The sequence below is a fragment of the Heptranchias perlo genome, chromosome 24, assembly GCF_035084215.1.
Source record: "Heptranchias perlo isolate sHepPer1 chromosome 24, sHepPer1.hap1, whole genome shotgun sequence".
Lineage (NCBI taxonomy): Eukaryota > Metazoa > Chordata > Chondrichthyes > Hexanchiformes > Hexanchidae > Heptranchias > Heptranchias perlo.
Window position 1 is genome coordinate 13,223,380 of NC_090348.1, and position 21,127 is coordinate 13,244,506.

Sequence of the window (21,127 nt, forward strand, 5' to 3'; positions counted from 1 at the left end):
GAATACACAATGGGTCAAATTACACAGACAAAGAGAGAAAGAGACCCGAAAGGCAGAGAGAGAATGTCCAGTTGTATTAAAAACAGATAACTTTTTTTTCCTGCTGGTGGGGTCACGTGTAGCGTGACATGAACCCAAGATCCCGGTTGAGGCCGTCCTCACGGGTGCAGAACTTGGCTATCAATTTCTGCTCGACGATTTAGCGTTGTCTTGTGTCTCGAAGGCCGCCTTGGAGAATGCTTACCCGAAGATCGGTGGCTGAATGTCCTTGACTGCTAAAGTGTTCCCCGACTGGGAGGGAACCCTCCTGTCTGGCGATTGTTGCGCGGTGTCCGTTCATCCGTTATCGCAGTGTCTGCATGGTCTCGCCAATGTACCATGCTCCGGGGCATCCTTTCCTGCAACGTATGAGGTAGACAACGTTGGCCGAGTCACAGGAGTATGAACCATGTACCTGGTGGGTGGTGTCCTCTCGTGTGATAGTGGTATTTGTGTCGATGATCTGGCGTGTCTTGCAGAGGTTGCCATGGCAGGGTTGTGTGGTGTCGTGGACGCTGTTCTCCTGAAAGCTGGGTAAATTGCTGCGAACGATGGTCAGTTTGAGGTTGGGTGGCTTTTGAAGGCGAGTAGTGGAGGCATGTCATTGATGACGACGAACACCTCGCTAAGGCCATCCCCATGCCTCCACTACTCGCCTTCAAACAGCCACCCAACCTCAAACTGACCATCGTTCGCAGCAATTTACCCAGCTTTCAGGAGAACAGCGTCCACGACACCACACAACCCTGCCATGGCAACCTCTGCAAGACATGCCAGATCATCGGCACAGATACCACCATCACACGAGAGGACACCACCCACCAGGTACATGGTTCATACTCCTGTGACTCGGCCAACGTTGTCTACCTCATACGTTGCAGGAAAGGATGCCCCGGAGCATGGTACATTGGCGAGACCATGCAGACACTGCGATAACGGATGAACGGACACCGCGCAACAATCGCCAGACAGGAGGGTTCCCTCCCAGTCGGGGAACACTTTAGCAGTCAAGGACATTCAGCCACCGATCTTCGGGTAAGCATTCTCCAAGGCGGCCTTCAAGACACACGACAACGCAAAATCGTCGAGCAGAAATTGATAGCCAAGTTCCGCACCCGTGAGGACGGCCTCAACCGGGATCTTGGGTTCATGTCACGCTACACGTAACCCCACCAGCGAAAAAAAAAGTTATCTGTTTTTAATACAACTGGACATTGTCTCTCTCTCTGCCTTTCGGGTCTCTTTCTCTCTGTCTGTATAATTTGACCCATTGTGTATTCAGCATACTGGGACCTAATGTTTTCCGTGGCTAACCTGTCTGAACACCAACGACACCTTTGATTGGTGTGATCGTGTCCCAGCCTAATATAAGATATGCGATTTGAGAACCTTTCACTCACTCACCTGACGAAGGAGATAATCTCCGAAAGCTTGTGATTTTCAAATAAAACTGTTGGACTATCACCTGGTGTTGTAATTAAATGGTGGTACAGCCTTAAATCTGTAGAGCGCCCATATCTTGATTGACGGGGTCAGAGGTCATGACCTCCACTAACTATCCCTCGGCATCGCTCCAGCGCAATGCGAACCCGTTCGGGATGTTGTTGTTGATGAATCTCTGCTTCAGTCCCATAAAAGGATTAAACTGTTCGTGTAAATAAAAAAACACATTTAAATATTAAACTCACAGTGTCGCCATCGCGCTTCCCACAACCCCTACCAGCCCTGATTTCTTTATATATATATAATGAATCGAGTAAAAATATATATATATCCCGGAAATCCGCTTAATGTGGAAAAATTCCATTCTTTTCCTTTCCTAAACGATTATTGGTAATGAAGGCGGTTTACTTGCAGCCCGGGTGGAACCGGGAAGGGGGTGGAATTACCCAGAACGCCGCGCGCGGGGAGGTCGCGAGGCGACCGTTTAAACCGTTAATATTTAAATTAACTCCCGCGCCCGTTGTGACGCCATGTCCGCGAGGCCGCTCAAGATGTGAGTGCAGGGAACGCTTGGAAGTGAGGCGCGCGCGCTCGGGACCGGACCGGACCGGACCGGACCGGGCTCGGCCGGGCCGGCGATCGGCCAGAGGCGAGAGAAGGGGGCGACATCGCCGCCCAGGGGAGCAGTGTCCCGGTATCGGGTTGCGGCGTGGTGTGGAGGAGCCGCTCTGTTCTCTTCCTTCAACCACCGCGGTGTTCCGGCTTCACAGCAAGGCCCACAGGTGCTGGCTGGCTGGCCTGCGGCTGCTCCCGCTCCCTATGTCCCGGGTAATCCGGTGCCGTTATCACTTCCCCCGTTAACGGGGAGGCCGCGCCAAGGCCGGATTAGGTTCTTCGGCACGCTCCATGCCCCCTACTTTACCTGCACTCCCAGAGCAGTCGGGGAGGAGCGGCATTGGTGAAGTGTGTACATGGGTTGTAAGCAGAATAAGTGCTCGGTATCAGGCGGTCGGGAGTAGCCAACCCTCCCGGATTGTCCTGGACTCTCCAGGAATTAAAGATTAACGTCCCGGACAGCTGCTGCGAGCAACTCCGGAGGGACATTAGGGAGGTGTTTAGAACAATTGTTTATTTTAATTTTCTTTTTGAACACTTTTTTTCATTCATTAGTTACACAAATATTGGAGATGGGATAAAAGGCTGTTTGAATGGGTTGGGGGGCAGGTTATAAGTTGGTGAACCTACAAGGTGGGGGAAGTGAGCATCCTTTACTCTCCACTGTGTGAAATCACCAGTAAGATGCTTACCAACAAAGTGAGCTTCAGCCTGAGCAGGGGATGTATAGTTGTCAAAGGGAGGTGCTCACATACCCTACTGGTGCCTCAGTCATTTCTGTGCTTCAGAAGTCCCTATCAGATCAATCCAGGAAGCCTGGTGATATTTTGATATAAATTGTTATGTAAATGGTGCCTGCAGTATGCTGATATTGCCCCATCGGAGGAAACTGAACAAAATGTCTACTCCCAGGTTACCTTTAACTCAGCATTTTAAATGGTCAGAAATACTGTTGAATGTTTTAGCAAAGTGTTTTGAGGATGTTACCAAATAAGTATTTTTGACGTGTTTAAGATTGGATAAATTTTAACATCTCAAGCAGTATTTGAATTCAATGGAGTAACTACATCAACCTGATCTTTTGTTTCCTGATCTTGGGGAAAAGCTGCCCCTGTGTAACCATTTGTTTGATGGGTTATGATTTTTTGAGAAACTTGAGTAAAAAGGCCTGCTCCATGATGTAAAACATAAGCAAGATTGGAAAATAACAGAGGTCAGATGAGATAAATCAAAATATGGTGACTGAGTGATGTCAAACTCTGGTTTTAAAAGCCTTGAATTGTAGGAGGAAGAAGTGAGGGGTTTCAGATTTTTGATATTCTAGAAAAGAGTACAGTGATAAGTATTGACTTTAACACTGACTATGCAAAGAGGAGGAAAATTTAGAGGGTAGCACATTTGGAGCTTAAATGAAGTTCAGAAGAGCATGAATTTTGGTATGTGTATATATAAAGACTTAAAATTATGACCAGTTTGGAGGCTAGAAGCATAAGAGGATCATGTAATTTTTTTCTGAAGCGACTATTGACAACGCAGACATCCTGCATCAAAAGAATGTTACAATGACTGATGCAACAGCCGGCCCTGCATTGCATTTATTGACTATGCAAATTAGGTGTTGGTGGTTGGGGTTATGGGTAGAGTTTGAAATATGAGGATTTTTAGTGCTGTGAGGATGCAAAGAGTCTGCAAGAAGGTGGCAGATGGAGTTTAATATGGGGAAATGTGATATCTTCCACTTTGGTAGGAAGAATAGAAAAGACTAAAATGTTGGTAGTCAGAAGGATTTGGATATCCTTGTACACAAATCACAAAGTTAAAATGCAGGTACAGCAAGCAATTAGGAAGGCAAATGATATGTTAGTCTTTATTGCAAGAGGTTTAGCGTATAAGAGTAAGGAGGTCTTGCTGCAACTATAGGGCTTTGGTGAGACCACACCCGTGGTACTGTTCTGTATTGGGACCATTTTGTGAACCAGTGAAAAGAAAATGGTATTCTCTTTCCCTTCATCGAAAGTGGAAAGAGAATCAAATGAGTGCCTCCGTTGAATTTGTTTTGCCTTTGTTGCTATTTGACTGTTCAACAATCTCTTGGGGGGGGGGGGGGGGGGGGGGATCTCAAATGTCAGCATGTTCTCAATTCTGATAGAAATAGATTTTGAGAAATATTAGTGTTATTTGTCCTCCTTCCACTTCAGCTGAAATTGTGAAGATTTATGTTTCAAAAGTAGTTTGATTATAAAATAAATTACCAAAGAATATAAATGTTTCCTATTCAAATAAGTTGCATAGATGTACTTTGAGTGATGAGGGCAGATTTCTCTGGTGTAAACGGATATACAGTGGAATTGAATATTTTAATTGTAGCAAATACATAATAGTACAGTCATTTGATTCAGAAATGACTACTATGTATTAGTGCATAAATACATAATTATATATTTATATAATAAATGGTGCTATTGGTTTGGTGACCCTTTGGAATAGCCACAGGAATGTGATATAGGATCATGAATATAAGCTGGCAGGGTATTGATACTTCAATATATTATGGAATGGTACAATGCTAATTCTGGTCTGAAATACAAATATATTGGGTTGGAATACTTGCTGGAGCAGAGCATCTCACGGCGTGCATAGTTAGACTTTTCCCTGCACCCTTCAGCTCAATTTTTTTTTGCTCTGGAAGTGCGAGCTGATAACGGCGCAGTGAGGGCAACAGAGCATCTAGGACCTTGGTGAACGCCGGGACCAACAGTATCTCCTTAACCAATGAGATTTAAGGCTTGAGAAATAAACAGAGGAAGGATTGAGAAGGAGGGTAAATCCAATGTCAAATCAGGTACAGAAAGAGAAAGAGGGGAAAGAAAGATTGGATTAAGAGAGAGTAAAAAGACAAAGGAAAAATAAGAATTTTAAAATTTAACATTTAAAAAAAAATCTCCCAACAATTCACAACCTGAAGGAATGAGACCCCAAACTTTTTATAATTGTTCACTTTCTGGACAAGAGGGGTTGATTAGCAGTTGTTAACAATTGTCACATTAAGAGTACTGGCATTGTTAATTACTAGACTTAACTTTCTGTGGTGAGTTTACTGGGCAATTAATGCGTGAGTGCAGCACCTTCATGAAACTTATGGGAGGTTAAGTGAGATGCCATTTTTGCAAAGTGGTGGAAATTGTCCAGCAATTCACGGGGTATCTCTTCCTCGCCACAAGTTGCTGGCCGATTTGCATATTAATAATGGTGTGCGTGGGTCACACGCTGTCGTTTTTTTCAGCAAATTCTGGTCCATCGGTTTTTAAAACTTCTGTCATATCAGCTGCTCTGTTCTAGGGAGATGCAGAACAGAGGCTCGGTAATTCCATTCAAAAGGAGCTTTGGTTGCTTCTGGATACCCTTTGGCACATGCTTGTAGGGGAGTGTTGACCGAGATCTGAAGCTCGACCCTGCACATTAGGATTGTGTGTGATGCAGAGACCAAAAAAGGAAAAAGAAAAAATATTTCTAATCTAACTTGTTTATAATTGATGTACCCATAACTTTGGAACTGTGGACAAAAAAGGATTAAGCTTATTAAGCCAAATGGCTTCTTATTTGGCCTTTTATTCATCCTAACAATTTTAATATTCTTTCTGTTGTTTCTCCTTCATCCTCTCAGGGAAATAAAAGATGACCCCTTCAACCCTGCTTTAATATCTTGAATGTAATTGACTGAAATGTTGCCTGTTTTGATCTTGTGCAATTATTTTGGAGTGTATTTTATTGTTTCAACAAAAAAATGGTGTGCATTTTTTAAATTTTCAGATTGGCTTGTGGAGATGTTGAAGGGAAACTGAATGCATTGTTTAACAGAGTACGGTCAATTCAAAAGAAAAGTGGAGATTTTGATGTGAGAATGTTTTTGTTTATAAATTTTTCTTTTGTCAAGTGACTTTTATTTGTAAACTCTACTTTTAAAAGTAATTATTGAAATGTTTAGTTATATTAAAACTACCTACCTTTTTATATTGCGTGCATTGTACTGATAGTCTATGCAAAACTCAAGCCAACCATTAAAGAATATGGGTTTAGTTTGGTTTAGATCATATATTTTTGTCTTTGCTATGTGGGTAATTGGGATTTGCATTGGTTGAAAATGTAATTTGAAAGGACTGGTGCTTCTGTCACATTCTATGAACACATTACCATGCAATAGTGAATAGTTTTAATGGAATATTATTCCATTTTATGGCTTGTGTTGTAAGCTTGCATACATTTTTAATAACAGTGGGACATATTTGTTACACATTTCTATAACCTGTTTTAGTTGAATATTAAGTTCCCTTCCCTTCCCCAAAAAACTCATTCCCAGGACTGCCATTTGCTGAATTGGAAAGTATTGCATGACTCAGTTCTGGATTCATGACTCAATATAAACTCTTTAAAATATGTAAGAAAAAGAAAGCTTGCTCAATAGAATGAAAATAAAGTCCCTACCTCAATTCATAAGCAGTATAAATATGTATGTTAAATACCTTGCATTTGCAGCTGAGCTGTATATAAAATTTATATCAACGTAGCTCGCAATTAAGTTTTTTTTTGCTAGGATGACTGAACCTCATTCTTTACCTCTTGATGAGATTTTGTTTTAGAATGGTGATCCCAAACCTTTGGAGAGGGACAACTCATGGGTGTTATAAACTACTCCCAGGACTTGTAATAGTGGATCTTATAATTATGCAGAACGTTGTATTTCTGCAAGCCATTTTATTCTTCATTATATGTTGTGGTTCTTATTAAAAGGTTTTATTTAGTGGTTCAAGCTGCTATTTTGATACATGTTTTCTTTGGTATGGCTGGATGTTTTGGAGTGAATGAACGACATTGACTGTAGCCTCAGATACAGTGTCATCTTCTATTATGGGACTGCTATTATAATGGTACCTGTAGGGATTTTTTTTTGTTTAGTAGGATACAGGGAAATATAGGTAGTAATAATTGAATGTAAAGCAGCCATGTTGAGAGGATCATTTGATATGCAACTGAGCACTTTGCTGCCTGAACCTAGAGGTTGAATTACAATTTTGAAGTTATTGAATAGCTTTTTTTAAAAAATGAATTTGTGATGGTTTGTTCAATCATTTCCATATATTTTGTTGATTGAGATTGCTATGGTGGAATCCAACAGCTAGTGCCTGCCTCTCATTCATGTGTAATCTGCACCAGAAATTTAATAATTATGAAAATCACTTAAGTTTATGAAGCTAGTGAGAAGTTGATTACTGTGAAATTATTGTCACTATATAATAAATTAAAAATAATTTAAATTAAAAATGTGACAAAATTGGAGCCCAATGATTCAAAACCTCTGAATTAGCAGCATTTGGGCAGGGGGGAGAGGGGAGACCCAGAATTTGAGATTTAATATGTGCTTTTTTATGTTTATAGTTGCTGTTGTGTGTGGGTAATTTCTTTGGGACCACAGCAGAGGCAGAATCAGAATGGGCAGAATACAAATCTGGAACCAAGAAAGGTAAATGATTATGAGCTATTTATAAATTTCTGTAACCTCCTTGAAAATACTGTAAAATGTAACTTTGCAATGGACATGCAATAAGGGTGAGACTTCACCTTGAGCTGTTCTACTTGGCACAGTGCTGTAACTATTACTGTTTCAGATTTGAGACGTTGCAAATACAGTCCCCACCACTTATACTGCCCATGCTTATGACGGGCAACCATCTCTACCAGGCAATTAATGATAAACATTTTCCATCACCATAGAAGTCGCTTACAATATATTAAGTGTGCCAGGCTACTTTGGACAGACTCTGCTGTTCAATAAGTTCTTTGTGCCTCGTTAAGGTGCAATTATCGTAATTATTTAATCTCCTCTATTTACCGACTTAAGATCTGCTGATTTTAGGCAAACTTTGGTCTTTCAGCAGCTGTTCAATAAACTCTTTGCACCTCATTAACATGCAATTACCTTGGCTAATTACATTTGAGTCTGTCAATCAGCCCAAGGTATTAAAGCAACTTATTGGGGTTTTACCATCCACCTCACATTGCGGGAAAATTGTGTTAATACCAATGTGCCTGCTATAAGCATTGAGACTGTATTGTACATCTTTGGAAGCCTTTGAAAACAGAGGTACATTTCTATACTTGTAGATTCTTTTCATTCTGGTAGTGGTTTGCATAACAGGGAGAATGGCTGGATTTGCTATGCAGCATTGCCACTTGAAATAAAAATATCAAAATGGTCAAAACTTGAGTACATTATCTTATTTAAAAGTCAAACCTGCTATTGAAATAAAAGAAAATAGGATATATTGTAAAGCAGTTGCTGTCTTTTGGCAGTGTCAAATCTAAACATTGTTTGCAACAAAAGCAGTCACCAGTTGTGGTTTCTAGAGAGCTCATTCAATGTATTTATCCCCCCAGCCCCCAGTTAATATAATCCAATTTCTTTTATTTTATATAAAGAATATTGAAGATTATGCACCTTAAATTAAGTTTATTGAATATTTTAAATTCCTACTAGTTATTGTACTGTCGGCTTATAGCTGAAAGAATTGAATGCAGTAGTAACATCAAAATAAAGTGGAAAGAATAGAAATCTGTTGAGACGGTGTGGGATGTGATAGTTTAGAGAGTAAATGAATCAGCATTTTGGGCATAAGCTATGCCACCATATATTTTCAGTAAACCGCCACTCTCCCAATGATCACACTATTCTATGCATCCTGGTCCCTTGATTTTAATAAGACAATTAATTTATTTCGATGAAAATTTTTAACATTTTGCTGAGTTATAGCTAATCAGTATTTTGTTGTGAGCAAATTGTGGAAACAATAAAATGCAGTGACTCAGTAGATTTGAATTTCCTTTCCTGTAAGATTCACCAAAATTGCATTATTTGGGTCATACTTTTTGACGTGTGTTTTTTCCAGCTCCCATGCAAACTTGCATATTGGGAGCCAACAGTCAGGAGACCAGCAAATATTTCCCAGATGTAGATGGATCTGAATTGGCAGAAAACATTACTTATCTAGGTATGTACCATTTTTTAGGTTGAATTATCCACATTACAGATGCGGCCATTCTTTGTGTAGCATTTGATGATGCAGTTAACTGATGTCTAGTTTTAAAAACCTGTACTGATTATGTTTGACCCTACACCTCGTTGGGTTTTTATTTAATAATTTTGATACACTGTATTCCTATAGGTCGTAAAGGTGTTTTTACAGGAGCATCGGGTTTACAGATTGCTTACCTGAGTGGTACAGAGGCCCAGAATGAACCTGCACCTGCTTATAGCTTTACCTCAAAAGATGTGACGGCACTGAACAGCTTGCTAACTGCCAACTCCAAATTTAAGGGTGTGGACATTCTGCTGACATCACAATGGCCAAAAGGAGTGTGGCAATATGGGAACAATCTGGTCAGCTTATTTGCTTAAATTTTGTTTAACATTTTTTTAAAAAATACAAAAAAGGCCAGATTTCCAGCATGTTACTTTATTCTGTGTATTGTGCACCAGAAAACTGACTAGTAATTGTAGGATTGCCAGCAAGATATATTGTGCATATATTATATGTAAACAGAAAAATTAATTTGACTACAGCACTACAAAAAATGAGTGTTTTATATTTGTGGATTTTTGTAAATGTTTAAAAAGTCTGAATAAAAATTATATGCTAATTGCTTAGTGGGAGGCATTTGCTTTTTGTTTAAATATCCTTAATATTTTTTCAAAATATGTTTTGGGGTTACAATGTACAGCAAATGGTGACTAAAATGAAGTAATTTAAATGTATTAATACAAATGTAGCTTTGTTGTGGAAAAAAAATGCAGAAACTAACCATTTTAATATCTTTGACAGGAAGATGTTGATACAAAATTATGTGGCTCTATCGCCGTAGCTCAGCTTGCATCTACTCTAAAACCACGATATCATTTTGCTGCGTTGGAAGGAGCCAATTATGAGAGGCTACCTTACAGGTATCAGTATTGTCATTTAAACTCTTAATCCACCTGTATAAGCTGTGTATGAAGTATTTTATTCCATGAAATGCTTTACCTGTGAAATGTAAATCTGTACATCATAAATTACAGGTTTTTCTGTACTTACCACTTGTGTAACTGAAGGCAGCTTGATTTTTGGGTGGGCTTTAGAGAGATTATTGTAAATATTCTCATCTATTATACAGTAGATGATATCTGAAATTTAAACCATTTCCAATTTTAAGGCACTGCTTCGGGAGGAAGGTTGTAGGAGATTCTTCATCTGCATTTTGTTACATTGAGTATAAAGTTGTTCCATTGTTCTTAAATTACATTTCCACAAACTGAAGGATAGCTATAGTTCTTCTTACAATATGTCCTGACTTAAAGTGCGAATAATAACAAGTGTGGTTGCAATGGCTGTCTGACAATAAACTGCCATTAGAGACTGATACTTGGGGGTGGGGATTATCTGTTGAGAGGAGAAAGAGAGTGAGCGGCATTCTGAGAACTAAAAGGAGGGGAATGTAATTACTGGTACCGATTTAATTCCAAAGCTTCATACTTTATGGGACTATAGTGCACGTACACTTAGATGGTGTAAATGCAAACTGTATTTGAGTTTATCAAAAATAATATCTACTAAGTTAATTGGATTGTATAAACTATTCAAACATTAGCCTGAAATGTAAAGAGTATGTACTAAAAAAGCAAATATATAGCGATGTAAAAGGTGATGATTCCCATTATGGTACAGTTCCACATGTTCCTCAGCTAAATGGACATTTTTCGAGTGTGAATCTAGATGGGAAGTATTTCCAGGGGATTCAACTGTAGGATTAACACAACTGAGTCTGATCTTGACCTCACAAAACATCTACCTATTTGTGCTTTTTTTCCAGCACAGGTTACTGGATGATGATAAGGAGCAGGAACCCTGGCTGTCTTTCCCTTCCTGCCTCCAATATGAAACCAATCTTAATGCTCCTCAGTGCCTTAGCTAATATCAGCTAACTGCAGAAGCATAGATTGAACCCGAAACCGTCCTGGTCTATATGACTCTGTACTGGACCATGCTGTAAATTAACCTATGGAGCCCCAAGCATAACTGTTGTGATTAAATTGATATCAGCTTTTCATTGTATGGTAATTTTATCTAATTTTGTTTCTTTTTTTTAATGTAGAAACCATGCGATACTACAGGAAAATGCACAGCATGTCAGCAGGTTCATAGCACTGGCGAATATCAGCAATTCTAGCAAGAAAAAGGCAAGTAAGCAAAATCCTGAATTACTAGCACAACTACTACTCCAACTCTCTTTTGGGAGAAGTAGAAAATCCCTAAGAACACATTCTAAATTTAAATGTTAAATGAGACTCTTCATATTGTAGACTTTCCTAATAAGTTCATTTCCTATTCTGTGTTTCTAAATATATTGGACCTACTATTATGTAATTTGATACTAATAATGCATACACCTAGTGTGTCTGTCTGAAATTCCTCTATCTGCTATTTGTAGCAGGGGCATAACTCTTATTTTGAATAGGTTATTATCTCCACTAAAATAGTGGAGAGGAACTTTAGACAAATTCATTAAGCATTCGTATGCTAGTATGTTAGCATAATTTCAGGGCTATGTGGTCTGCTATAATTAGTGTTATTTAGGAGATAGGAAGTAAAATTACTTTTTATGATTAATGCTGCACTTCCTTAACAATAACTAAAAAGTTATTGAATTTGCTAAAAAGCGGTTCAGTAACTTTACAAACTTTTTGTGAATTAGCCAGTCTTCAAAATTTATACTTTGCAGATGTCAGCCATGGCTCAGTGGTAACAATCTAGCCTCTGAGTCAGAAGGTTGTGGGTTGAAGCCCCACTCCAGAGACCTGAACACATAATCTAGGTTGATAGTGCTGCACTGTCGGAGCTGCTGCCTTTCGGATGAGGCGGGTGTAAACGATCCCATGGTACTTCTTGAAGAGCAGGGAGTTCTCCTAGTGTCCTGACCAATGTTTACCCCTCAACCAACATCACTGGATTATCTAGCCATTGCTGTTTGTGAGACCTTACAGCAATGACTACACTTCAGAAGTGCTTTATTGGCTATGAAGTGCTTTTGAACACCCTGAGTTGATGAAAGGTGCTATTTAAATGCAAGTTCTTATCTTTCATTATAGACAGTAATCTTTATTTGAACAAATTTTTCATTTGAATTTTTTGGATGCTTGTGAGCTGTTGTGCCCACAAGCATTTGGTTTACAATTCTTTCATGTATGACTTTTAAATTTTGAAGTGCACCAACATAATCACATTTAAGTACTGAACTTCTTGTTTCCAGCAAACTTAAATAAAAACAGTAAATTCAATGAAGCAATTTCTTCTGAATAGGTGAACAAAGTGTTGAATTTTATACAAGGAACATGTTAATAAAGCTAAACTTTATATAACAAACTCAGAATTGTTTGTAAAGCAAGTTAATATTCTAACTATCCCGGAGAAACAAAAAAAAAGTAAATTTGTTCTTTATTCTTCACCACCATGCACTTCCCCCCCCCCCCCCCCCACCCCCCCAAATCATATTGTAAGCTATTTCCCCTGCATTTCCACACCCTTTTGATATAAGGCAGTGGATAGGAGGCATCATCTGATAGATTGACTGCCCCTGTACATCTAGACTATCCTTTACATGGCATTGTGTGTATGATCTCTCATCTGACCAATCTCTGGCACAGTTCGTTAGTACACCAATGTACCTCCACTGGATGTATTGTTTGAGTTTTATTTTGTGAATTTTCTTGTTTTATGGTTTGTTTATAAACTGCTTCCATAAAAGTAATTGCTACTGAGAATCCTTTGTACTGAAAATTTAAAATGTTGCAATTAACTGATCCCAGTTTGAATTACTTTATGGTGAGCTTTTGTTTTGATCTGTTTGGTTTATATTTTGGGTTATACATGCCAGAATTTCTATTTACATTACTTTTCTGATTGATTTTGCTTTCATAGTACTTGTATGCATTTAACATTACACCAATAAGTTCTATGGATCCAACTGAACTAGTGAAACAGCCTCTGGATGTCACAGAAAGTCCTTATAGGAAAATGAGCAAGGAATTTCAAAAAACAAAACTGGGGGAAACTGCACCAGTAAGTATACATAGCAAACCCTTTCTTGCAGTTTTAGTTGTAAATCAAAAGTTCCAATTACTGCTCTTTATTTCTGGTAAGGTACTATATTTTCCCCTTGACCAAAGCCCAAAATACATTCTGTATGTACTTGTTTAGGGATCTGAAATCCATTTTTGGCAGTGTAATGTGGCATTGCATTTTTCTTCCTTTTTTTATGGCAGGTAATTCTCTTCCCTTTTCCCCCCTGCCACCCCACCCCCAAGTCTCTGCTGTTAATACACATTTAGTTGTGGTCTCCAGGCTGCAAAAGCTTACTGACTTCTGTGAACTTTGAAATAAAATTATGTTTTCAACTTTATCGAACATGGATTGATTCAGTGTGTAGCCATGAAGTTCCATTACTTGTTCTTGTTATATCTTAACTATCATTGTCACTGGCTTTTTTTGTTTTAATATGTGAATGTTGTCTGCATATAAATTTGCTAACTGATACGATATTTCTATATACAACCTTATTCAAAGTCTCTTTATAATTAAGAACCACATATCAAAAGCATTCATTAAACCTTTTATTGGTTTAATGAAATATACAGGATGGAGGATGTTTGTACAATATGACCATCCTTCTAAGCATGATTTGGAATCTAGCCAAAAAGTGATGAGAGTAGGGTTACTGAGAGTGACACTGATTTCTCCATACAGTCATTGTGTAGAAAAATATTTGAACAAGTAGTTGGTCAAGTTTAATCCATCCTTTGACACTTAAGCAGTTTTTTTAAAGTCCAATGAAATGGAGCCAAGTTAATATAGTAGCTGCTTAAATAGACAGAGAATACAGTGATTGTAATATATTTAGACTTTCAAAAAGTGATAGTGCCAATAAGAGACCTTATAAAGATCAAGTCCCATCACAATGAATAAAGTGGTGGCATAGATAGAGAGTGGCTGAAGAATAGAAAGAGTAGGAGAAAATGAAGTTTCTCAGATTGGCAAGATGTAGCTAATGGTGCCCCTGGGGTATGTTAAGATTAGAGGCTATGGTTGGGGTGAGATGTCTCAAAACTAGTACTCTATTCCCTGGAGCATAGCAGTTTAGGGGATGTAAGAAGTATACAGAATTTTGAAAAAGATTGAGGGGTAAATAGTGACATTATTAAATTTATGCTCTTTTAATAATTAAGATTAGAAGAAAAGGCATAATGGGGTGATTTTAGAATATTTTTCATGAAAAGGATTAGTAGAATATGGAATATATTTGTTGAAGCTAAGTAAATCATTGTATTTGAAGAAGAAAATCTTAAAAGGCATAGGGGAAATGTGGAGCTATCACTGGCATAGCACCTGGGCCAAATTATACCTCTTGTGCCGAAATGTCAATGAACTTCAAGATTTCATACAATCACAATCTACTAATTTCAAATGCTAAACGCTATTTGTGAATTCTAAGACCGTAGTCTTACTGAGATCGCAATGACATCTTCCAGTTTTTGGCATGCTTGGAATAACATGATTAAACTAGCTGACAATTTAGTATCTTCTGTGTGACAGATAACTGTGTACCAGACTGGGCAGGACAGAAGGAACAAACTCCACTGAGTCACTATTATTGGTTCTGTCCTGTAAAAATGTCCCTTCATTGTGATTTTTCTCCTATTGGGGATTTTTGAATTTATAATTTACTTTTTGTTTCTCAATAGTTGTTATAATTTACAGGAAGAGGCTCAGTTCTTCTTTGACTTAAGCAAACGAGAAGGAAAGAAAAGATTCTCCGAAGGAGGAAGACCTCCATCTCATCAATCAAAACAGCCCCGAAAGCCACGTATGTGTTTGAAATCTTTGGTTTGAGCTAGAGTTCAGTTTTTTTTCTGATTGGAATTGGGAAGTAGCAACTCAACAAAAAGTTTTAAAGGAAACCAATCAAGATTTGAAGACAGGATTTGAGATTTGTTTCAACATTTCTATGTCTAATGCACTATCCTGATCCTCTGACATGAGGTTAATTTGCTTTTGCCTTAACAGATTTTGCAACAAATGGGTTAAGAGTATTAAAACCAAGTTTGAAAAAATATTTTAGGGCAGCACCTTACTGCTTTGTGCTAAACCTGTAAATCTCTCTTCTCTCTCCACACCCATTCCCTGTTGTATTTGGGTATCTGTCCATATTTTTTTAATGGAACACTACAAACTCAGTCTGAAAAGTCTGCTATATGATAAACTAAGCATGGAGTGTTTACTACACATTATATAACTTGTGATACCCATAACTCAATCACTTAAGCATCAAAAGTTTTTATTCTGTTAAAAAGCTTTAAATGGAATAGCTGGGCCAGATTGCTTAGTCTAAGGCCCAGGTCAGTCACCCACCAAGTTGAACAAGCCACTCACCACTACATAGTCTTATATAGGGACATTTTTAAAAAACTAATTGCAAAGCATTGTCTGAAATGACCAGGGTGCATTATTCCTGTGCTGCCAACATTAAGCAGTTTAATGGTATTTGAATTTATAAAGAATATATATACCATGCCTATCAGAGCTTTGATTGTGGTGAGCAGTTGACAATTTAGAAGTTCTAGTAATTCTGCCTTTTTATAGTTCTCCAAATGTGAATTACATATTACATAGAATTTACAGCACAAAAACAGGCCATTCGGCCCAACTGGTCACTTCACATGAGCCTCCTCCCATCCTACTTCATCTAACCGTATCAGCATATTGTTCTATTCCATTCTCTCTCATGTACTTACCTAGCTTCCCCTTAAATGCTTTGTACATTTTGATGGTTTCGTATACAGCCTGTGCAAAACTTGTTTTCTCCCATTTTTATATTGATAGATGTGTGCCAAAGTACACTGTTTCTCAGTTTCAGGTATTTTCATTTGGAAGCCTCTTATAAAAGGAAGACATTTTTAAAAGAAACAGTAAATTTGAAATTTAAAAACGGTTTACAAAATTGCTTAAAATTTTGTATTTTCCTTCTTGAAGACCTAGGATATTTTGTTAAGAAAATAATATGCTCTCCTCAGTCTAATTACCGTACACTGCCCAAACAAATGTGTTCCCCGTCTCCAGAAGAAAATACATGAATGGTATTTGAATTGAAGCCCTGCCTGCACAATTGGCTAATTGTGTTTACAATTGACCCGTAATATTTTGCCTACATGGAGAAGCCCTCATAAACTATTAAATTAATGCAGAAAGTATTTTCGATTGGATTTGGGGATAATGCAACATCACCTTTATACCTAAAGGGGGTAAAGTGTAGAGTTTAAAGAGGGAATATATTTGAATAAATTATTCAATTATCCTGAGGCCAGATATTTAGATACTTTGTTTCTCATAAGCCTCCTTTTACTTTCTTGTATGGCTTTGAACAGCTGATTAGAGGCACCCTGAGAAAAGACATTTTATTTGGTTTTTTCCCCTCCTGTGACATGGTGGATGTTGGGCTGTGAACAGCATTTCCTATTGTATTGCTAGAATATAGCTTCATGGTGTTGCAGCAGGAGGCATTATACATAATATGCCTGTTCACTTGCTAATCAGCATAATAAGTAAGAGGTGACTTGAAAATCAGTAATTAAATATAGATGTCTTCCTTTTAAATCCCTTGGGGATTATTCAATAGAACATGCTTTTTCTTCAATTGTGTAGTGAATGTACAATCTACACTAAACAGCTAACCTGAGCAAGGAGGTCTCGGGACGTAGCTGTGATTGGCCACATATTCATTCTAAGGCTGCTGCAGATCTGTTCTTTTCCCTTCTCTCATCTCTCCCTTCTCTTTCTTTCTACCCCCGCCCCCCCCCCCTCCATTTCTCAAAAGTAATGACTCATACTGAGGTACAGTTCCATTGGCTGCTTGCAGCTATATGCTACTTGGCCAAATGGCCATCTTCACTTGAGACATGAGTGCTGGGTGAGAGGAGGACATCAAAAGCAATCTTACATTTGTCCTCTTTCCAGGAGAGATCATTGGATAGTAGCCAGGTGCAGAGACGATAGTTTGATCATGATCCCTGCCTATGGACCCTAGCTGGAAGTAACATTATAGCAATAATATTTGTTCTGTAGCCTGCAGGCAAGCAGCAATAGGGAGCTCAATCAGTTTGTGTATGAGATTGTATATACATGTTAAGGCCCCATAATCTCCTAAAACCAGTGGTTCTATGATACTGTTTGGGGTTTCTAACAATGTGTGCTACAGATTAGTGATCCACATATCACATGCAAGTACTTAGTAATACTACATCATTACAAAAACCAAAGGAATTGTACTCTTGCATTTATTTGTCCTTCACTGAATCACTTTAATATAAGGGTGAATTTATTCATCCTGCAATCCTAGCAGGGAGCCTTGCTCAGAAAATCAGCACTACAATCTGCTGCCATATCTCTAAGCATGGCTCCCCACAGCACAGGATCAGTAAATTTACTCCATAGTGCTTTGATTCATTTCATCAATTGAGATGGTCTTCATTTTAAACGTATTTCAAGTTCCTAAAAAAAAAAACCACACATGTGGTACACTGACAGCGTATAATTGGGATGGGGAAGGAGGAATGTTTTTTTTAAAAAATCTGCAACACAGTCTGGTCTATGGTGCAATTCATAAAGCATTTAATGTTTGCTTTTGCAGTTTTAAGATGCAATTCATTCCAATTTTCTTATTCCCCTCCCAAGTGTTCTTTTAACTTACATTCTTTATGTATTCTTGATGGAGTATGGTTAAATATACATTTAGCATTTTATATTTATTTTGTAGCTAAACCCACGAGCCCTTGCTGGTTCTGCCTTGCTAGTCCTGAAGTAGAAAAGCACTTGGTTATCAGTATTGGTACGCATGTAAGTACTATATATCCGCTTCAACGCCCTTTGTTTAAAGCATATTGTTACGTAAACCTTTGGATATTGGTTGCCACTAAAACACACAGAATTCCAAACCCTGCCTTCAATTATTTGAGAATCCTCTATGATGCATTTATCTGCAGTGTTGCTGCCAATGACTGGACTGATCTTGGTAGCATTTCTGTCCGGCACTGCTGCCTCTTGATTTGCTGACACCATCCTCCCTGGTGCCTCCAGAGGTAGTAGCACTGAGCAGTAAAATGTGTCTCTGGTGGCAGTAGCCAACAGCTTTTCAGGCTGTGAGTGAGCTCAGCACTTTGCCTACTAGCATAGACTAGCAGTCAGAAAATAAAATTGTGATTTTGACACAACTATGTATTTGCAATTGCAATTGTTTGTTGTTACTGGTGCTGATTAATTTGCCCTGCAGTGTAAATGGGCTGGATTCCACAGTAACAGGAGTCCATAGACTGATCTGTAAGGTAATGTACTATTTTACACAGTATGAAAGTAATGTTTTTGAACACTATAGTTTGTCAGTTAGTTATTAAATGCAACCAGTGCTAAATGCTGTGTTTTTGTTCAAAAATGTGGCACAAGCACTCAGATAATCATCTGAGAAACTGATGTACAAGCTTACTGTGTTTTCCTGCAGAACCTAATGTCTGTTTTGCCTTTCTTGCAACATTTCACTTGCTGACTGCTATATCTAACTTTTCTTCCTCTGATAAGTTGCGTTTAGCTTTCTGCTAGTCTAACTCCAATTCCTACACACTTTAATGGAATTAACAGTTTTCAGTTAATTTGTAGAGGTTAAGTTTCGCATTGGTTGACTGGATCAGGATTGCACATTTCCCTTTTTATTATGACTCTTCTGTGTTTTCAATCCTACCTACTTAGTAATTGTCTGTTCTTTAATGGGATGCTGTTTGCACTCAAATTCTTAGCTTTGTCCTACATAACCTAAGTTTGCACTATGAAGTTACCTGTTCATAGCCAGGACTATAGGGTAGCTTTTGTGCCAGTCTTTACTTTATCAATGTGTAGGATTATAATTTGGATTGCATAAAAGTCTGCAAAGTTAAATAAACTACCTTCTAGCAAATACATGTTGTTAGCATAGATGATTATAAATTCCTTTTTGTTTTACAGTGTTATATTGCCCTTGCCAAAGGTAGCTTAACCCCTGATCATGTACTTATTTTGCCCATTGGGCACCATCAGTCAGTGGTAGAGCTTCCTTCAGAAGTCATAGAAGAAGTAGAGAAGTGTAAATTGGCTTTGAAAAAGTTTTACGAGAGCAAAGGGAAAAGGTTTGTAATGTTTGAAAGAAACTACAGGAGTCAACACTTACAGTTGCAGGTAATTTCTAACCACTTCAAATCTTGAATTGTTACTGTACTAGTTGTTAAAATAAGCTTTCTCTTTCAAATTGGCAGCATTTGTTAAGTTTGAAAGTTGAATCAATTGTTCCTATTCAAGTAATGCTTATACAGTTTTTGAAAATAGTATTAACTATATATGTTGTGGTTGATCTTGTATTGATTGGTTTTGAAAGCACCAGGCCAGTCCTAAAGTCGCCACACATAATAATACTGAGCAGAAAACATTGCTGTGAAGGACCATCAAGTCAGCTTGTTCTTCTAGCTTTTCCAGCTCACATAAAAAAATTTTTTTCATTAGTTTAAGTCTGAATTAATCCCAGATGTTGTCTCCATCTGGTATGAGGACAAACATTCCTGAGGGAATCAACATCCCAATGATGCACTTTTTTCTGACTTAGATTAGTTGGTGAAAAATCTAAATATCTGGCTTTTGTATGACTGCCTGATTTTGGTGAGCTTGGAGTATCATTGAAATATGCTGTTTCCTGTCATTTTCATCCAGGTGGTTCCTGTCCCTGTTCAGTGTTGTACTACTGATGACATTAAAGAGGCTTTTATTGTACAAGCAGAGGAACAGCAGATGGAGCTCTTGGAGATCCCTGAACATTCAGATCTCAAGCAAGTGAGTGTGTTTGGTGTACTTGGGCAACTTGAAAAAGGAATACAAAAATAATAAGCCTCAATTGAGACAGAAGAAATCTAGTTTCTCCCACAGAGAAGTAAATTAAATGCATGCAAAATTGACAGGCAGGAAAAGACCAGCTAGTCAATCAAGTCTGCCCCACAAAATTTTCAGTAAGATCAGTCAGTACTTTAAAGGGTTGGATAGGCTCCTTGATCTCCCAGTGGGTAAATGCACTGTCATGAACTTTTTAAATGGGTCAGCAGGTTTCTGAGACATGTGAAAATCCATCAGGATATTTGCGTCTCCAAGCTTCTGAGAAACCTACACAGAATTTGTTGGTGGAATCATAGTGCACGCACTTTCCCCATTTTAAAAACATACCCCACTTACTTAAGTCCAGAGAACTTGGATGTGGTTTGCCCTAGACTGATATGTGGTAAATATCTGGTTTGATGCTGCTAGATTACAATTGATTTCAGTAGAACAAATGGGAGACCTAAATGATTTCAAAGCAAGCTTGTAAAAATAAAAGTAGGAAATTATATTATGTTCAGTACTTAACCCTTTTCTTTAAGTATCTATCTCAATGTTGCAAATTGAGTTTAGTTTTGTTCATCTGTCTAACTATTGTAAATGCATTCAATTTATTTGAGCAATTTTTTGGTATAAAGCAGCATGTTTACATATAGTTTTATTCCACTGTGGCCTTTAGTACTCTGTTGCTCATGTCCTGTCCTGCTTACCCATCAGCGCTGACCTACATCGGCTCCCGGTCCTTCGACGCCTCAGATTTATAATTCTCATCCTCATGTTTAAATCCCTTTGTGGTCTTGCCTCTTTGTATCTCTGTAACCTCCATCCCCTCAAACCCTCTCCCTGAACTCTATTCCTCTGACTCTGGCCACTTGTGCATCCCTTTGTCCCACCATTGGTGGATATGTCTTCAACTGCCTAGGAGCCTCACTCTGGAATTCCCTCCCTAAAACCTTCTGCCTCTCCTTAAGATCCTCAAAACCCACCTCTTTGACCAAGTTTCTGGTTCAGTG

At 38.4% G+C, this 21,127-nt stretch overlaps 1 protein-coding gene across 2 annotated transcripts in view; it reads left to right on the forward strand.

Moving 5' to 3' along the window:
- The first annotated feature begins 1,929 nt into the window (after nt 1-1,929).
- cwf19l1 (CWF19 like cell cycle control factor 1) overlaps nt 1,930-21,127 on the forward strand; it is a 31,148-nt gene continuing 11,950 nt past the window's right edge. The window contains exons 1-12 of one of the 2 annotated variants that reach the window (XM_068004790.1): nt 1,930-2,035; nt 5,908-5,992; nt 7,531-7,615; nt 9,039-9,140; nt 9,315-9,529; nt 9,972-10,090; nt 11,278-11,362; nt 13,101-13,241; nt 14,937-15,042; nt 17,989-18,068; nt 19,224-19,433; nt 19,959-20,078. In XM_068004790.1, the coding sequence (XP_067860891.1) occupies nt 2,013-2,035; nt 5,908-5,992; nt 7,531-7,615; nt 9,039-9,140; nt 9,315-9,529; nt 9,972-10,090; nt 11,278-11,362; nt 13,101-13,241; nt 14,937-15,042; nt 17,989-18,068; nt 19,224-19,433; nt 19,959-20,078 (1,371 nt within the window). In that variant the 5' untranslated portion in view covers nt 1,930-2,012. Of the gene's footprint in view, nt 2,036-2,076; nt 3,010-5,907; nt 5,993-7,530; nt 7,616-9,038; nt 9,141-9,314; nt 9,530-9,971; nt 10,091-11,277; nt 11,363-13,100; nt 13,242-14,936; nt 15,043-17,988; nt 18,069-19,223; nt 19,434-19,958; nt 20,079-21,127 lie in introns of those variants that run through there. The other variant, XM_068004789.1, reaches the window with a different exon arrangement.